The sequence below is a fragment of the Colletes latitarsis genome, chromosome 9 (genome assembly GCF_051014445.1).
Source record: "Colletes latitarsis isolate SP2378_abdomen chromosome 9, iyColLati1, whole genome shotgun sequence".
NCBI lineage: Eukaryota > Metazoa > Arthropoda > Insecta > Hymenoptera > Colletidae > Colletes > Colletes latitarsis.
In genome coordinates this window covers 29758448-29778205 of record NC_135142.1, presented here as the reverse complement: position 1 = coordinate 29778205, position 19758 = coordinate 29758448, and the positions used below count along the sequence as shown (strand labels likewise).

The window sequence follows — 19758 nt, the reverse complement described above, 5'->3', positions numbered from 1 at the left end:
ATGTAATGACCAAAAATGATTGTAATTGACGCCCACAGCTAACAATATTTTTTTCAGAACGATTTGAAACATTTTACTTTCGTCGAAAAGTTTCACACCTTTTCGAATTTTTTTCTCGAAAGTGCGTAGGATTTCAGGGGTATGTGTAATGACCAAAAATGATTGAAATTGATCCCTGCAGCTAACAATATTTTTTTCAGAACGATTTGAAACATTTTACTTTCGTCGAAAAGTTTCACACCTTCTCGAATTTTTTTCTCGAAAGTGCGTAGGAATTCAGGGGTATGTGTAATGACCAAAAATGATTGTAATTAACCCCTGCAGCTAACAATATTTTTTTCAGAACGATTTGAAACATTTTACTTTCGTCGAAAAGTTTCACACCTTCTCGAATTTTTTTCTCGAAAATGCGTAGGATTTCAGGGTTATGTGTAATGACCAAAAATGATTGTAATTGACCCCTGCAGCTAACAATATTTTTTTCAGAACGATTTGAAACATTTTACTTTCGTCGAAAAGTTTCACACCTTCTCGAATTTTTTTCTAGAAAGTGCGTAGGATTTCAGGGGTATGTGTAATGACCAAAAATGATTGTAATTAACCCCTGCAGCTAACAATATTTTTTTCAGAACGATTTGAAACATTTTACTTTCGTCGAAAAGTTTCACACCTTCTCAAATTTTTTTCTAGAAAGTGGGTAGGATTTCGAGGGTATGTCTATTCACCAAAAATGATTGTAATTGACCCCCGCAACCGAAAATAATTTTTCCAGAACGATTTGAAATTTTTGAATTTAATTGTTAATAACTTTTTAACGAAGCCTCCATCAACAAATTGGTATTCTTGATTTTCGTCTTATTTTGGGCTCCAGAATCCCCCATTAAAAATTGTTTATTGTTGAATGTACGTCTATGGCGACACTTCCCACATTCGCCAGCAGATGGCTACGCTCATCTTGGCTCTCTCACATGTATTTTACTGACCATCTACTCCTATACTATATACGCTCCTTGACCACTAGATATTCTGTTGTCTAAAAAGCAGGCTTTCGCTATGGTTGCATCAAAAATGCCATTTACATAAACCTACACCTATTTCCTAATGGATGAAGTAGAATTGATTAAAAATTTTCGACGATAAATCGAGGATGTCCGAGCGAAGGTGCACGGAGAAAATGTCTAATCCCAAGCGAATCGAGGGAGTCACGTCCGTATCGTAAACCCGATTCACGTCTGCGTGCTTGGACACAGTACGACGCTCCTAAACGAGAAGAGAAGACGAATCAATTGATATTCATTAAAGTTCAGGCTTTGAAACCGTGATCTCGTGTTCCAGCGACACCGACGCCCCCGTCGTAGGCCCCGTTAGTTTATCGTGATTCCCATCGGCTATTAGCCCGGCCGAGAATTCTTAATTCCGAACAATGACTCGCCGCCTCGATTTTTTCAAGGATCCCCCACAATAGTGCCCCGACCGTGTTGACTCACCGAGTATAAACCAGCCACCCACGATAAGCAAGAGCCGCGGTGCTAACGGTGACAACGGGAGTAGGAAGAAGAAGCCAGAAGGAGGAAGAAACGAAACGTAGACGACGTTATATCGCCCGGCGCGAGCACTTTACGCCAATTTGCGGCCTCGACGTACTGAAAAGGATGTTCCTGATAATATGGAAAACGTTGAACTCCGCGGATAAGGTCAGTCGAGTTCGTCGTGCCCCGCTCTCTCTCTCTCGCATTGGTTAAACTGATATTAATAGACTACCTCGATATTTCAACGACGCCTGCACCTAAACATTTACGGTTCATAAATTATCGAAACGTCGAATAAGAAATGTGCTAATATTCCCCCCGGTGAATGGGGTTGAATAAAAAATACAAAAGTGTTCCAAAACCGAATCGTTAGCAGACCAATACAAAATGCAAAACTCGTTGACCGGTAGAAATTAGAAAATTGCATAGATGGCGTTTCGATCGAGTCGGTTACTATATCGTCAGGCAGACCATGAAACTTAACGTTGCGTTGATTAACGAGAACGGTAATTAATTGCTCTTCTGTCTCACGGGGGCCCTCTGCCGGAAAAGAGAAACGCGGCCGCGAATCCTTCTACAATCCATCGGGAAGCGGCGTTAATTACCGTGGTAAAATTACTGATATCAATCTTGGTAATCCGGTTGAGACACCGTCGACTGCTCCGCGGCAAATTATTTCCACCGGAAGCAGTCCGCGTTTGTCGTTCCGTGTGCTTTCGACCGTTGCGCCGCGGCGAGTCCTGTCGGGAAAGCTCGCGACGAACGCCTCTGTTATCATTAATAATACTCGAAATTATTGGCAGAAAAAGTTTGCAGAAATTCGATCAAAATTGAAACTTGTTATACAAAGTGATCCGCCACCCCTGGGAAAATTTTTAATAGGGGATTCTAGAGGCCAAAATAAGACGAAAATCAAGAATACCAATTTGTTGATGGAGGCTTCGTTAAAAAGTTATTAACGTTTAAAGTTGCGGCTGTAGAACGGCAATTTGTCCATCTAATTGAATTTTTTTCTCGAAAATGCGCAAGATTTCGGGGGTATGTTTATTCACCGAAAATGATTGTAATTGCCCCCTGTAACTAAAAATAATTTTTTTAGAACGATTTGAAATTTTTTAATTTTGCCGAAAATTTCATATCTTCTCGAATTTTTTTCTCGAAAATGGATGGGATTTCGGAGGTATGTCTATTCACCAAAAATGATTGCAATTGGCCCCCGTAACCGAACATAATTTTTTCAAAACGATTTGAAATTTTTTTTTCCGTCGAAAAATTTCACAACTTCTCGAATTTTTTTCTGGAAAGTGAGTAGGATTTCGGGGGTATGTCTATTCACCGAAAATGATTGTAATTGCCCCCTGTAACTAAAAATAATTTTTTTAGAACGATTTGAAATTTTTTAATTTTGCCGAAAATTTCACATCTTCTCGAATTTTTTTCTCGAAAATGGATAGGATTTCGGGGGTATGTCTATTCACCAAAAATGATTGTAATTGACCCCCGTAACCGAACATAATTTTTTCAGAACGATTTGAAAGTTTTGAATTTAATTGTTAATAACTTTTTAACGAAGCCTCCATCAACAAATTTTTATTCTTGATTTTCGTCTTACTTTGGCCTGTAGAATCCCCCATTAAAATTGTTCCCAGGGGTAGCCGAACACCCTGTATTTATAGAAAATAAATACTGTCACTTATCGCTGTTCGTCTAAAATTACGAAACAACGAAGCTGTTCTTCCTCAAAATGGCCGAATACTAGGGAATACCCTGCAGAATATTAGTACTTAACGAACGATCTTATTAAAACCGTGCCTCGTAATCCCGTTAAAAGCATCGAGCGAGTTGAAAATTTTGTTTGGCCCTAATTCGATGGCCCAGGGACCGTCTTAATAACGAACGTAACAGCATGGTTAAGCTCGAACGGTACTGTTCGCGAAGGATTTCTCGCCTAACGAGCCACGGGTTCAACCGCCATTATACGTAGTTACGGGTGCAGTAACGTAATTGGGGGAGGTCGTAAATGAAACGAGGACCGGGTAAGAGATCGTAATTATGTCGCTGTTTATCGTATATCGGGACATTACAAAAGATCATGGAAACTTAAAGACGGCCAAACTTTCTTATCTGCCACGACAGTAAATGTAAAAGGACTCGTGGATAAGATAGGCTATCGCGGAGGATAAACAGCGGGGCCCCGTGACAATGGTAGCCGTGCAACCCCCGTGGGCTTCCGGTTTCGGGCAAGAAAATAAAGCGTCCCGTACACTCCCGGTACGACGTCAAGATAACGTCCGTGCTCGTGGACTCGTTATCGTCGAGTCCCAAAAATCACCGAAAAAAGAAAAAAAGAGGGAGTAACGACCAAACGGCGGAGGAAGAAAATCGATTAGACCGGCTCTTAGGCATTCGCGGACGTTCGGTGTGTCGATTAATTAAAGGGTCGGTGACAATCGCGTGACCGGAAGCGAGCGAGAACCGCTTACGGCGGTCTACGTAGGCGTTGGTCCCGTGTTTCCAGTTTGTACGAGACTCCTCCGTAATTCTGTCGCCGATAAGCGAAACGTGAAGCGTATCGACCGCGTAGAAATTCCCCGACGTGTAAATTTAGTGTTGTTTCTATCCGAAGCGCGATGCTATCGATCGATTCGCGCTAAAACGCGAACGGTTAATGGTATTTTAACCCCCGCAAATGCCACGTCCAATGCATTGAAGCTTGAATATTCTTGTGGTCACTGTACAGGGTGTTCGGCCAACCCTGGGGGACAATTTTAATGGGAGATTCTAGAGGCCAAAATAAGACGAAAATCAAGAATATTAATTTCTTGATGGAGGCTTCGTTAAAAGGTTATTAACAATTAAATTAAAAAATTTCAAATCGTTCTGGAAAAATTGTTTCCGGTTGCGGGGGTCAATTACAATCATTTTTGGTGATTAGACATACCTCTGAAATCCTATCCACTTTCGAGAAAAAAAATCGGATAGGTACTGAAATTTTTCGACAAAATTAAAATATTTCAAATCGTTCTGAAAAAAATATTGTTAGCTGCAGGGGGTAATTACAATCATTTTTGGTGAAGAGTCATATCCTCGAAATCCTACTCATTTTCTAGAAAAAAATTCGAGAAGGTATGAAATTTTTCGACAAAATTAAAAAATTTCTAATCGTTCTAAAAAAAATATTTTTGGCTGTAGGGGTCAATTACAATCATTTTTTATGAATACACATACCTCCGAAATCCTACCCACTTTCTAGAAAAAAATTCGAGAAGATATGAAATTTTTCGACAAAATTAAAAAATTTCTAATCGTTCTAAAAAAAATATTTTTGGCTGTAAGGGTCAATTACAATCATTTTTTATGAATACACATACCTCTGAAATCCTACCCACTTTCTAGAAAAAAATTCGAGAAGGTGTGAAATTTTTCGACAAAATTAAAATATTTCAAATCGTTCTGAAAAAAATATTGTTAGCTGCAGGGGGTAATTACAATCATTTTTGGTGAATAGACATACCCCCGAAATCCTGCTCATTTTCGAGAAAAAAATTCGAAACGGGCGAAACTTTAAACATTAATAACTTTATAACGAAGCCTCCATCACCAAATTGGTATTCTTGATTTTCGTCTTATTTTGGCCTCCAGAATCCCCCATTAAAATTTTTCCCATGGATAGCCGAACACTCTGTTATTAACAAAAATTATAAATCTAACGATTTGTTTATTCCAATTGCAACCACGAAGTTATTTCGATTACTGGTGGGTCCAGCGCTGGCTAGTGCCCCCGTATCAGTTAGATGCCGAGTATGGATAAAATTCTTCCGTCAGTGGATCGTAGGAGACACGAAAATAATGGGAAACGTGTTTCGTCGAGCGTACGGTCTCCGTCGGGACGTGTGCGCCCCGACGCCCGCGAGTAGCGTGAAAAATGCCGCCACGCCGAGCGCCGTTGCGCGTTCAGCGAATTTTTCTTGCGCGATATCCGCCCATCGATCCCGCTTTTATGTGTTTTCGGCCAACGCAGAGCTAATGGCGCATGCTCGTTGCACGCGCCTATCGGTTGTTCTGCGCTTTACCGAAAATACCAAAGTTCTAACGATCGTTTAATTAGAATTATTCCCGTCCTATGGGGCATTTCTCAACTGCCCGATAGTTCGACAGTTCTCCACCACCCTGCGTCGTCGCTTGTGCGTCGCGATCCGTGAATACACGCGGACGAATGCACTTCGGTTCGTTTGAGCGCGCAGAATGGGACTTGCACCGTGACACGCAAGACCTGCCACCCCTTTTAATACCATATCACCCTTCCCGAAAGGAAAAAAAGGATCCGAGATCCGGTTCGAGGTCGATTCCCTCGACTTACGCTCAAGGTTCGAGCGTGTGACACGGCCATTGAAACACAATAGATCATTTCGAGCCTCGTGTATAATTAATTCAATGAATGCGCGCAGGAATGTAACGTAATTTGGCTTCCATCGTGCTCGGTTTCACCCGAATCGGGACCTTCGTCAGAGGGGCAAAATTTTATTAAAAATAATTTTCAATTAAACCATATCGATGATAGCCAGCTGTGTCTCTTTTATGTCGAAACCGCCATATTGCACTAATGGCGGCTGAAAAGATATCGGCGATAGCCAGCTGTGTCTCTTATGTCCAAACCGCCATATTGCACTAATGGCGGCCGAGAGGCCCTACGAGTCGTCCCGATCGTTTCTATCGCGTCTTAAAAATGAGAAATTACCTTTACAACAGTTACCTTGCATTCGTTGTACGAAGTCTAGTCCATCGAAAGTACAGTTTTCGGTACGTAACGATCGTTTGGCCATCGTCCACGTCTCGATTCGTCGTGTTCGCGTAATCTCGCGTAATGACGGTATTACGCGTACAACGTTCCCGACCGCTGGAACGAATTGAATTCTTCGTCCGTTCGTGTTACACGATCGGCTAACGAAGCGAAACGAGAAACAGCGTATTCCGCCGTGGAAGATCGAGAACCACTGACTTGGCAAATTTTGTCAAGTTAAGTGCCACCATAAATCAGAGATGGGAAACATTCTATTCGAATAATAGATAACCGATAAGACCAACGTACGGCAATTTGCTCGTGACGCTTAATCGATCGAACGCATAAACTTTTATCCGTTCGTTGTGGTATATTTCATTTTAGAAATTCTTATTTTCACTTAACGAGTTAACGCACGAACGCTTCTTTATCTTCTATTCGTTACTCGAAATTCTTATACGGTTACTAATTTTGCTCACCTCTGTTACAAATGATTAATTCGTAACAAATAACAGGTCTTCCATTCACCAGTCAGAACCATAACCTAGAAGATTCTTAAAAATATTCCTCTCATTTAATTTGATCGTCTCTGTATTACAGTCGGTTCATACAATAAACTACACGTTATTTAAATATTTTCATCATAAAATATCTTCTGTATATTTCCGAGCAGTTGAAAAAAACACAGATATCTTCTGATGAAGACTTGGACATCGTCCAAAATGTTAAGTTATAGTTTAATGCCCGACAACTCGATAAATCGCTGGTAAAAAATCTCAGCCACTAAATTCCAACAGCAAAAGCACGAACTGTGTTTATAGGAAAATATTGGCAGAAAAAGAAACGGACCCTGAGTTAGGTTAGGTGATTAAAATATTTTGAACTCTACAAAATCTACTGTCTGAGAGATTCCTCAAAAAGAGGACGAAATCTCGAGTAATGTACTAACTTAACATTTCGTTTTAATCGCTCAAAATGAATAGAAATGCTGAAAACATAATGATTTGATCAATGGCGCCGTCCAAAATGTTAAGTTATAGTTTAATGCCCGACAACTCGATAAATCGCTGGTAAGAAATCTCAGCCACTAAATTCCAACAGCAAAAGCACGAACTGTGTTTATAGGAAAATATTGGCAGAAAAAGAAACGGACTCTGAGTTAGGTTAGGTGATTAAAATATTTTGGACTCTACGAAATCTACTGTCTGAGAGATCCTCCAAAAAAGAGGACGAAATCACGAGTAATATTCTAGGTTAACATTTCGTTTCAATCGCTCAAATTGAATAGAAATTCTGAAAACATAATGGCGCCCACGCAAGAGCGAAGCTTGAGAAACGCTGGTCAACACGAACAGTGCCACCTATCGTTAATATTACCGCGTTAATTGCTTAATCCTCTGGCGTTAAATGCCCGGAAGAATCAAGGCGGATTTCGCGGTGTTAATTCGCGCGAGGAAACCTCGAACGAGTCGTGCAAACGTCCGGCCAGACGGCGACGATACGACAATTGGGAGCGCGAGAGCAATCCGCGGGTCAATTCGCTAGGAAATTCATTTAATAAGCAGGAACGAGGCAAGGTGCCGCGGGGATTGGCCGAGGCTGATTCCATCGGTCCTTCTTTGCAGCCAGCGCGCCCATTCGGCTTATAGGCTCAAGTAGAAACGACCAATTCTTTTCTTCGTAACAGCCAACGACATCTTCCTTCTTTTTTATTCTGTACGCGCGCTGCGTCTTCGAGACGAATCGTCTCGTTCGTCGCGGACGATGCATCGAGAAACTCGAACGTAAATTGCGTAACACTGACCGTAAACCGGACGATTCACGCGATCGAATTTACAAATTCGCAACGGGCACCTGCACGAAACGAAACGCGTAATCCTCGATTCTTTTTACGATTCTCCCACTCTTGAAATAGCTCGATAGACTTTACAGTGGCCTCGACGAACGCGAATTCATAGGTTAGGTTTGAAGACAAAGCTTCAGCTGCACTTTAGCAACGCTAGTGGCGAAAAGAACTGTGGTGCCTGCCAAAATGATGATCGTGAAGGCATCTATGGAAACTCGCTGGAATTAAGAATTTGCAAGTTACTGTTGGCTGAGAAGATTCATATATATATTTCACTTGATTTTATTTGATATTTATTTATTAATTAAAACAAAAGTATTGATGCTGTCTGTCACAAGCTCTCAATGTACAAACTTATATGTATACATTTGTTGTTAATAAAATGTTTAATGTTTAATTAACATTTCTATTTAATTCAATACAAAGACCTCTGGGAAACATTTTAATGGGGGATTCTAGAGGCAAAAATAAGACGAAAATCAAGAATATCAATTTTTCGACTGAGGCTTCGTTAAAAAGTTATTAACGTTTAAAGTTTCACCAGTATTTAATTTTTTTCTCGAAAATGCGTAGGATTTCGAGGTTATGTGTAATGACCATAAATGATCGTAATTGACCCCCTCAACTGAAAATAATTTTTCCAGAACGATGTGAAACATTTTTTTGTCGACGAAAAATTTAGGCGCCAAATTAGATTTTCGTTAAGGAATTTTTTTCTCAAAAATGCGAAGGATTTCGGGGTATGTATAATGATAAAAAATGATTGTAATTAACCCCTGCAGCCGAAAATAATTTTTCCAGAACGATGTGAAACATTTTTTTGTCGACGAAAAATTTAGGCGCCAAATTAGATTTTCGTTAAGGAATTTTTTTCTCGAAAATGCAAAGGATTTCGGGGGTATGTATAATGATAAAAAATGATCGTAATTAACCCCTGCAGCCGAAAATAATTTTTCCAGAACGATTTGAAAGTTTTTTTTGTCGACGGAAAATTTAGGCGCCAAATTAGATTTTCGTTAAGGAATTTTTTTCTCGAAAATGCGTAGGATTTCGGGGGTATGTGTTATGACCAAAAATGATTGTAATTAACCCTAGTAACTAAATATAATTTTTTTAGTATGATTTGAAAATTTTTAATTTCGTCTAAAAATTTCAGTATCTACTCGAATTTTTTTCTCGAAAGTGGGTAGGATTTCAGGGGTATGTGTATTCACCAAAAATGATTGCAATTGACCAATGCAACCGAAAATAATTTTTCCAAAACGATTTGAAATATTTTTTTTCAGTCGAAAAATTTCACACCTTCTCGAATTTTTTTCTCGAAAATGCGAAGGATTTTGGGGGTATGTGTAATGACCAAAAATGATTGTAATTGACCCCTGCAACCGAAAATAATTTTTCCAGAACGATGTGAAACATTTTTTTGTCGACGAAAAATTTAGGCGCCAAATTAGGTTTTCGTTAAGGAATTTTTTTCTCGAAAATGCGTAGGATTTCGGGGGTATGTGTAATGACCAAAAATGATTGTAATTGACCCCTGTAACTAAATATAATTTTTTTTAGTATGATTTGAAGTTTTTTAATTTCGTGTAAAAATTTCTGTACCTACTCGAATTTTTTTCTCGGAAGTGGGTAGGATTTCGTAGGTATGTGTAATGACCACAAATGATTGTAATTGACTCCTGCAACCGAAAATAATTTTTCTAGAACGATTTGAAATTTTTGAATTTAATTGCTAATAACAATCGCTGGAATCTCCCATTAAAATTTTTCCCAGGAGTGGTCGAACACTTTGTATATGAATTTTCTCAGCCAACAGTAACTTGCAAATTCTTAATTCCATCGAGTTTCCATAGATGCCTTCGCGATCATTATTTTATCAAGCACCACAGAACTCTTACCGTCGACACGTGTTCGCATAACCTACAAAAATTGTACACCTGAAACCGTCTGCTCGAGTCCCAGGTTCGCGTCACATAACCCAAAACGTCTGGCCGGATTAACTGCATGCGAAAACAGTTACTGGCGACTGTAATTTGTCGAATTAATCGGCCGTGGCGGGTTATCGGACGCGATTATGTAATTCTCCAAGAGCGAGATCGATATACGGTTTTCTCTGTTTGGCGAGGTCTGGCGACGGTTGCACCGATGCTCTCCCGAAGGTTGTCGGGGACAGATGCGCGCGAAACAGAAAAGGTGACAGCGAAATGAGAAAAAGAAAAAACGAAGGAGAAATGGCACCGCGAGAGAGCGTCGCGAATTCGCAAACAAGTTTTCCCAGAGCCGCCGCGCGACGAGCCAGACGAGCGATCGATAAATTTAATTATGCTCAACGGCCATTCTTTCCCGGTCGTTGGGATCCTAATTCCGATGCCCGGACGGTTTCAGGCTCGTTCGCGAGCATTCGTGTACAAAAAGGCAGTGCCACTGGTCGCGTCGTTAACGAGATAATGATAAGATAACAAAAGGTAGATGAAGTAAACACGAGAGAGATTCTGGCTCGGCGCGCGCAGCGAACCGTGCGTTACATCATTTCCAAATACTCGTAATTTGACGTGGAAAAATTCAGCTGAGCTCCGTGGTTTCGTTCCAACGTGGGATTTGCTCGTCCGTGGACGACGTTTTAATTTCATTCGCGCGTCGATACTTTTCCTTGACATTTTTGCGCTTACGCAACGCCTCGATTGCACCTGGGACATCACGCGTTTCGAGAAGTAGAAAATAAACCGACACGAGTGAACGCAGCGTCGGTGCCGCGAGCAGAAACGAAAACTGTCTCCGCAGGCCGGGACAAATACTCGCACGATCGATGCACCTTTTTGTTCTTGACGTATATATTATCGCGGAACCAATCGCGAGTGAAAGTACACCGGCAGTACCGAAAATTCGAAAGAACGAATTGGCGAACGCACGTATATGTACGTAGTCGCGTTAAAGAAGTTATTATCGGTGAAGGTTGGACGCGACTCGCGTAGAAAGTGGACGGTCGAAGGACAGGAAGTAGGAAGCCCTTCCTCTCGCGTAACGATTATCTAAGGCATCCCGTGTGTCATCCGACGGGAGCATTTTATGTAACACGATTCGTGTAATCGCGATCCTCTTTCGCCGGCATGACCACCGCACTCAGGGAGGCTCAAAGATGGCCTCTCCTGTCCGTTGCTTATTAAGTTTTGTTAAACGTTACTTCGAAGAAACGGAACCCCCATTCCTGCACGTTTTCATCGATCGCACCGCGTCGAGGATAAATCAAAGAGTAATCGTCGGTACTTACGATAACGACGGACGCCGCAATATTCCAGTGATCCGCTGCGTAAGCACTCCCGTATCAACGACAAATCCACCACCTGATCCCAAACTTTCGAGATTAGGGCACACGTTTCACTGACCGGACCGACCGTGCACTCGCCTCTATTTAAACGCGAAACGAACGGACGCACGACGCACGATTCAAAGATAAAGGAGACACTGCACCGGAGGGAGGATCGCGTCAATAATACGCGAAACACCCGGGTCATCCGCGGATTCGATCGTTCGCAATCAGTTGTCGTAAACACTGGCCGCCATGCTCTCTCAGCACCTGTCAATATCAGTGTACATCGACGCCATCTACTGGCACTGACACGAGTCGTCGTTACTGGCGCTATCTGGCGGCGTTCGTCAGTACGATTCTTATGATGGTCATAGTATCTACTGCTGCGAAGTTCGAGCAACGCTTTGGTCGTTGCGTGTCACTCGCAACGTTACCGACAGATTTAGAAATGAACACAAGAGGAAGTGAGACAGAAAATGAAATTACAGAAATTTTATTATTTTTTAACGAAATGAAAGCTGTACGGTCCATAATTGGACATTAATCGATTAAGGTTATTTAAAAATTTCAAGATTATTAAAATACCTAAGAATGTTAACCTAAAAAATATAAACCTTTACATTTAAATGTTATGTTCTCGTTTCAAGGTCTGATTAGATTTTTAGCGTGATCTGCTCCCGGATAATGATGATTATACGTCTTACAATTTTATAATTATTTCGATACATATACATTATTTGTAAAAAATTTTTAAAACGATTTATATCAATTTTAAGAAGGATTAAGATCAAATAAATTCTCCTATTTTTCTAGAAAGGAAAAATTAAACGAAATCTTATACATTGCATACCTATCTAAACCATATTAAAAACGTATTCCACAAATATTTTAGAATAATGTTGTTCAAAGCAGTCCCACTCGTAAAGGGTTAATTAAGGATTAAGTAAAACGAAAAACCACTCTTAATATTTTGTAAAGATATGATTTAAATAGGAAAATGAATTACTACAGAAATAGATTACCACTGATTTTTCCCGCTACGTTTTTCAATAACCGTATCAATTTGTTACACAGAATCAAATGTTATATATTTGACTTAACTTTAATTCATAACGATTGAAAATGGAATTTTTCAGTGTAGGAAGTTTATTCGTATTTTGTTTTAAGGCACCATCAATTTCTTGTATTATTTGGTTAACTGTAATTAAACGATAAATGTAATTGAATGTAATTGAACAATAAATGGACTGGAGTTCCTCAAAATAAATATTTAGTACGCTGCAACATTAGTTTTCTATGTGTAGAAATGCCCCAGTCGCTTAAATTTTACTGTGAAAGACAGATATATTCAATAGTTCACGAGATTAAACGATTATAGAACCTATTAAAATAATACAAGTATGTACGTGACTTCGATCGTTAGCAATACAGACGTAGTTAATAGGGTTTCGGAGAGTCGAGAAAATCACTACAACTACTACTGTTCGATTTTAATTCAAACTTGGATTCGTCACTCCAAATGATCGATTTCCAGAATGAAATTGCTTTTTTATAATACTCTTGTGCAAATTTTAACCGCTTCAATGCATTGATTTTAGAAATGTAAGAACGTTTTCTTGAAATTCGACCGTATAGTCAATGAGAATCCAAACTAACCTAGCGAAGAAACTCTATATTTATGATGACCTATGCAAGGCAGATCGCAGCCAATTTGCTAATATTATTTAGTGTTTAATTAATAATTGTATTACCCAGCTAAGAATGATACGATTATTGATTAAACGCTAAATAATATTACCCAGGTCTCACCACGAGGAGGTTGCTGCGAATGGAGACCCACCCTAACCGATTCCCAACCACCCTCCATTAATAAAGAGCTTCTGTGACCAACGACAAACAAATGAAAGTGCAACCAATGAAAGGTGCACAACCAACGAAGAGAGTATTTGAACCAAAACGAGAGTTTGTAATCAAATAGAACCCTGCCTGACATAATAGTTAATATAGATACCGTTGATCGAAGAAGCAATAAACGAAAACGCAACCAACGAAGGAAACAACCAACAAAAGAGTTCTCTGAGAAAGAATTTGCTTGTAAATGACCATCAACAAAACAACAAAATATAGCCTGCCTGATAGAATAGTTGATACAGACAACTAAATTCCTGCCTAACTATAAATCTAAATTAATATACATCCTATCTATCTGATTATTTAACAAAATACATTAAAATATGTACCTCTGTTGTATCTTGTGTTTATCCCACAATGATTTCCTGAAACACAAACAAAACAATATGAAACAAAATTATAACAATTCTTAATTCTTACTTCTATAAACCTAGAACTTCGATAGGAATATGCCCTGTACAAAGTACACAACTTCTTTTCGTCTGCATTAATCTGTGTTTTTTTGGGTATTGCAACATATTGTTTTGTAATTTTAGTGACATAGTTTACGTATCGTTGTTAGAATCCTGTATAATTCACTGATAAGAAATAAAAGACGAAAACTTATACGAAAGAAAGTATCGTATAAAGGACAGAAGATCGAAGAAATGAATACGTGATGTACGACCTTGGTTCTCGACAGAGATTCAAAGAAACTTTCAGTCTCCTCGAATTTCTCCATATTTCCATACCTATTGTTTGCAATAATTATTAATTAACATCAGACAATAGTTTAAATAATGCTCGATAGCGTGGGTTCTATAAATAATTGTTTTTAATATCATTTTGCATGGAATATTAATTTTTCGGTCAAAGTCACGGTGAACCGTTAATTGGTGAACTCGCCAAGGACGGTCTTCCCCACCCCTTGAACTCCTCTGCCTGAGGCTAAGTTGCACTCTCTCTCTCTCGGTCTTTCTTTTCTAGGCTAGCGGACGTGACGGAACCTCGTGGCTCTGCGCTCCACCTTTACTCACCACTGCTGACCACTGGACGAGCACTGGACAACTCCAGTGACCAATACTGACCATTAGTGACCAGTAGTGACCACTAGTGAGTGAATTCCGAATCTCCCCTGTCTAATTTCTTTCTCGACCTTCAAGCGTCTGTTGGGCTTGAATATGGGGTTACATCTTGCTTTTACTTCTCTGGTCCAGTTCCATATTTTACTACTGGTTCCTTGTCTGGTTTGTCCGATGTAAAATCCGTTTCACTGACCACTATCGACACAGTGGCGAGTCATATCTCAATCTCCAATTTCTTACTTCTTTTTCGACATTCAAATGTCTACTGGGCTTGACTCTATCGTTTTGCCTCGTTTTCATTTGTCTGGTCTTCTTCCATATTTTACTTCTGGCTTCTTGTTTGTGAAAGGGGTTTCTTCCTCTATTCTATTCTTGCTAAAAACATTGCTTATTGTATATGTTGTGTTAACTAATCGCAAATGCAAACCTTTTTAGTTTCAGCTTACTTACAGGCCATCGTTGGACATCGCGGGACATCGTGGGACGACAACGCAAGGACATCGAGGGATTTTTATCTTTAAGGCCCTTAGAGTAAATTTAGTTTTAAGGCCGCGATACCGAGCAATTATTAACTTAGCTTCTCGTTCTCTCGATCTTTCGTTTCATGTAACTCGATCCGAAGATCTGCTGTACGGTACAGCATCGCGTCGCGTCGCGTCTCCAACAATTTAGCTTCATCCCTTATTAAACGAAATAATTGCTTGGTATTTAGACTTAAGCCCCTAGCGTAGCCGCGTGTCCTGCCAAGTAATTATGTAACAAGTAGCTTCCCTTTCACTCGTCTCCCGTCGCCTCCGATCACCACTGCTTCCATGTAGAAAGCAAGTGATCGGCCGATTAGCTGGTCCGAAGGGTCAGTTGCCGTCCTCTAGCGAGACGATCCAAGGGAAAGGGTATTTCGGCCGCAGAGGGGATCAGGGACTGTTCCTGTCTGCGGTAGCCCCGACTCAGGATCCCTCTCTCTGTCAGACATCCCGAGTTGGGTCCATTTGGCTCCCAACAGGCTGCTTGGGGGAAATGGGGAACCTGTGTCGGGTGCGTCGATTCCCTTACCCTTCGATCGGACTTGCCAAGAGGCAACGAGCTGGCCCTTTTGACCTCGCTATTCGGTTCGCGTCTCTCGTTCCTTGCACCATTGCATGGTGCATCGCGTCGTATCGCGTCGCGTCACCCACGATTTAGCTTCGTCCCTCTTTTAAAGAAAATAATTACTTGGCATGACTAATCTAGTTTCTAAGGATGTAAAAGGGAGATCGATGGAACTTGGATTCCATCTATCTCCCTTCGGGTCTCCACTCGCAGCAACCTCCTCGTGGTGAGACCTGGTAATCGGTGTCACCCACGATGGAAAAGTTACTCTATCGTGGGTGACACCGAGCTAATGGCTGCGAATTTAGAATTATAGTTAGGCAGGTGTTTGGTCAAAAATTATGTTAGGTAGGATACTTTTATTTGAAGACAAATTCCTTTGAAAACTCTTTCAACTTCGTTGGTTATGCATCTTTCATTGGTTGCACTTTCGTTTGTTTCTTCTTCGACCAACAGAAGATCTTTATTAATGGAGGGTGGTTGAGAGTCGGTTAGGGTAGGTCTCCACCCACGATGGACAAGTTATTCTTCGTGGGTGACACCGAGCTAATGGCTGCGAATTTAGAATTGTTTCTTGATATAATAATAGTTAGGCAGGTGTTTGGTCAATCATTATGTTAGGCAGGTTACTTTTATTTGAAGATAAATTCTTTTGAAAACTTTTTCAACTTCGTTGGTTGTGCATCTTTCATTGGTTGCACTTTAACTTTGTTTCTTCTTCGACCAACAGAAGATCTTTATTAATGGAGGGTGGTTGGGAGTCGGTTAGGGTGGGCCTCCATTCGCAGCAACCTCCACGTGGTGGGACCTGGGTAATATTATTTAGCGTTTAATTAATAATCGTATCACTCTCAGCTAGGTAATGCAACTATTAATTAAAAATTAAAGCATCATAAATATAGAGCTTCTTCGCTACATTAGTTTTGATTCTCATTGATTCATCAAAGATTCTAGAATATTATCAGAGACGAGTACGAGTAGATCTTTCACCCAATGTATTATTTCGGCCCATTTTTATGGGGTCTCGAAACCCCATTACCATTTTCGTGTCATTCGCAACGTTACCAACAGATTCAGAAATGAATTTTAATCCCTTCCATGGTCAACTCACATTTACGCAAGACTACAGCTGTTTGTCTATCAACTGACCGCCATCCATGAGAAGAGGACACTAAACTTACCTCCGAATTTCCAGGTCGGTATGGCAGTCAGATTGGGCCACGAAAGTCCACAGTAAGGTCTACTCGTATACCTCGTCTGTGGTTTTGAACAGGATACCTAGTTCCAGAATAAAATTATAATCGAGTAAATGCTTCCCCTTTACCTTAAAATATACGTATATAGTTTATTATTGACATTCGAAGCATGTATGTTAGTGTCGATACAAAGTGGATTGTCGCATGTTCGATAATAAATTAAGGATACGATGATAAGGGATAATAATAATATGAACACACATCACATGTCAGAGGGGGAGATATAATAGCTAAATATTTCCTTAGAATTAGAGTAAGGGTTGGTTTTGGAACTATCGTGTTACCGTAGCAAATAGCATTAAACAAAATGATGCAAAGACGATGGAATAATTAATAATAATAATACTACAATAAATAAGAATGATTGTACGAGCGCGTGGCGAAGGTATCGATGGAGCAACGGCGGTAACGCACGATGGATCTCTATCGTCGGGAAATATCGCGATGATGTTGCGTGCGTCGTGGACGTTCCGATCTACGATCGAGACCCCGTAATAAAATTCAGAGTGTACAGAGATAGCTGGACCACGCGAGAATTGGCTTCAGTCTGTTAACTACAGTCGTGGGTCCAATCGATAACCGAACGGACGGGTCCGTGAGAGGATTCGTCGATAAATCGACTACGGTCGCGACGCGGTCGATCAACGGGCATCATGCCCCGGAGCCAGGCTAACGAGATGCTCGTTCCTCGATAAAAATTTCATCGCGAAAAGACGGTTTGCTGCCGAAATCCCGCGGAGGCACGCGAGATTCATCGAATTTCATTTCAAGACGAACGGGACGTCGATCGACTTGCGCGTTCGCCTCTCTCTTTTCGCTCCCTTAAATATATTCCGGCCCGAGTCGTCTTGAAATCGTTCAACGGTTCGAAAGAATATCTTTTCGACATAGATTTCGACACAGAAATCCATCGATTTAGTACAAGTAATTCTTAGGCTCCTCCGTCGGTTGGCCGCACACGCCGTGGTACTTCTTCGTAACTAGGCTTCGACTGCGACAGTTCTCGATCTCCAGGAAGCACTCGTTGCTGTAGGTCATGCCGTCAGTGCCGCAGACAGGGTCGTAATAGGGCGGGCAGATCTTCTGGCAGCCACGGAACAGGAAGCCTTGGACGCATCTCTTCATCGGTACCACGTACACGTGCTTCCTGCGGGGCAAATCAAACGAACATTCGATCGATCGTAACCGGGTCGTCGACAGCGCCGATTCAGCCGTCCTAAAGCTGCGTCTCCTCTGCTATGCACGTCTACATACGTGACAAAACTATTTCTTTCTCATTCCATTAATAGTGAAACGCAAAATCTCTTTCGTAAACGATGTTGATTTTTCTCATAACAATTTTTTTATTCGATAAGAAATTAAGATCACATCGATTTTTTTAGTAAAATTGTATTGTTTGTTTCTTTTTTCATAAATCGATGCATCTTTGTATCCTTTCGAAAAATGTGTTAGAGGCTTTAGGTCGAAACATGAATAGTTCAAGAGTTATTAGTTTACTCCCATATACAGGGTGTTCGGCCACCCTTGAATGAAATTTTAATGGGAGATTCTAGGGGTCAAAATGAGACGAAAATCAAGAATATCAATTTGTTGATGGAGGCTTTGTTAAAAAGTTACTGACGTTTAAAGTTTCGTCCATAATGAATTTTTTTCTCGAAAATGCGCAAGATTTCGAGGGTATGTCTATTCACAAAAAATGATTGTAATTAACTCCTGCAAACGAATATAATTTTTTTAAAACGATTTGAAAAATTTTTAAATTGAACCTTGAACCTTCCAGGTTCTCAACACGTTGGCTGCCATTTTAGTTTTTCATTTCTAGAGATGTCCACTCTTAATGGGAGATTCTAGAGGCCAAAATAAGACGAAAATCAAGAATACCAATTTGTTGATGGAGGCCTCGTTAAAAAGTTATTAACGTTCGAAGTTGCGGCTGTAGAACGGCAATTTGTCCATCTATTTGAATTTTTTTCTCGAAAATGCGCAAGATTTCGGGGGTATGTCTATTCACCAAAAATGATTGTAATTGAACCCCATAGCTAACAATATTTTTTTCAGAACGATTTGGAATTTTTTTTTTCCGTCGAAAAATTTCACACCTTCTCGAATTTTTTTCTCGAAAGTGCGTCGGATTTCGGGGGTATGTGTAATGACCAAAAATGATTGAAATTGACCCCCGCAACCGACAATAATTTTTTCAGGACGATTTGAAATTTTTTAATTTAATTTTTTAATAACTTTCTAACGAAGCTTCAGTCAAGAAATTGATATAGAATCTCTAGAATCTCCCTTTAAAATTTCTCCCAAGGTTAGCCGTCCACCTAACCCAGACTTAAAAACACAATCGTTCGCTCACCCGCAATTGTCCCTCTTCATCTCGCACTCGTTGCGATAGAGCTTGTTGTCGGAACCGCAAACAAACTGGCGCTCCCCGCTGCAGATCTGGTTGCAGAGCGCGGTGGTACGACAATGTTGCGCTGGAACTTGAACCACCCTCTGACCGCACGTCTCGCGCCGCAGATGGCAAAGGGACCTGAACGCAAACAAGCACACCGGTGACCACGCGTCCGCTTACGCAAATCTATCCGTGGGGACGCGTCCAACGTCGCCGCAGAGTTCTAGAACGCCCTCGGGACAACGACGGAGTCGGAGGGGGTCTTTTAAACGCGGACTCCGAAGGTCGATCGCTTCTAACGAGCGTTCGTGATTCACGTGCTCTTAAAACTCTCGGCCGCTGGACGTTCCGGAATCCAAATAACGCTCTTAATCACCGGTAAACGTTCCCGTCGCTTCCACAAACTGGTTCCTCGGGCACCTCGCTGCAATCTTCGGGGCAGTGTTCGGTCTCCTTCAAGGTCGTGCACTCGCCGACGTGAGCCAATTGGATGCCCTTTCTGAAACATAACCGTGACGACAACGGTTAAAGACCCATCTACGTAGAACGACGTCTATTAATAATAATATTTATCGTGT

The 19758-nt window shown here is 40.8% G+C and overlaps 3 protein-coding genes across 4 annotated transcripts in view; all 3 read right to left on the bottom strand.

Annotated features, from left to right (window-relative positions):
- The window catches only part of Fak (protein tyrosine kinase 2 Fak), a 64391-nt gene extending 52659 nt beyond the window's left edge, over positions 1–11732 (bottom strand). Inside the window, exon 1 of the mRNA XM_076772919.1 lies at positions 11427–11732. The gene's annotated coding sequence lies outside the window, so the exon portion shown is untranslated. The remainder of the gene's footprint in view (positions 1–11426) is intronic.
- The window catches only part of LOC143345609 (uncharacterized), a 142378-nt gene that overhangs the window by 10170 nt on the left and 112450 nt on the right, over positions 1–19758 (bottom strand). The gene's annotated exons all lie outside the window — the stretch shown is intronic.
- Positions 16855–19758, bottom strand: part of LOC143345514 (serine protease inhibitor dipetalogastin) — a 52959-nt gene continuing 50055 nt past the window's right edge. For both annotated transcript variants that reach the window (XM_076772715.1, XM_076772716.1), the window contains exons 7-9: positions 19557–19679; positions 19142–19318; positions 16855–17932 (exon numbers count right to left, since the gene is read on the bottom strand). In XM_076772715.1, coding sequence (XP_076628830.1) covers positions 17701–17932; positions 19142–19318; positions 19557–19679 — 532 coding nt within the window. In that variant the 3' untranslated portion in view covers positions 16855–17700. The remainder of the gene's footprint in view (positions 17933–19141; positions 19319–19556; positions 19680–19758) is intronic.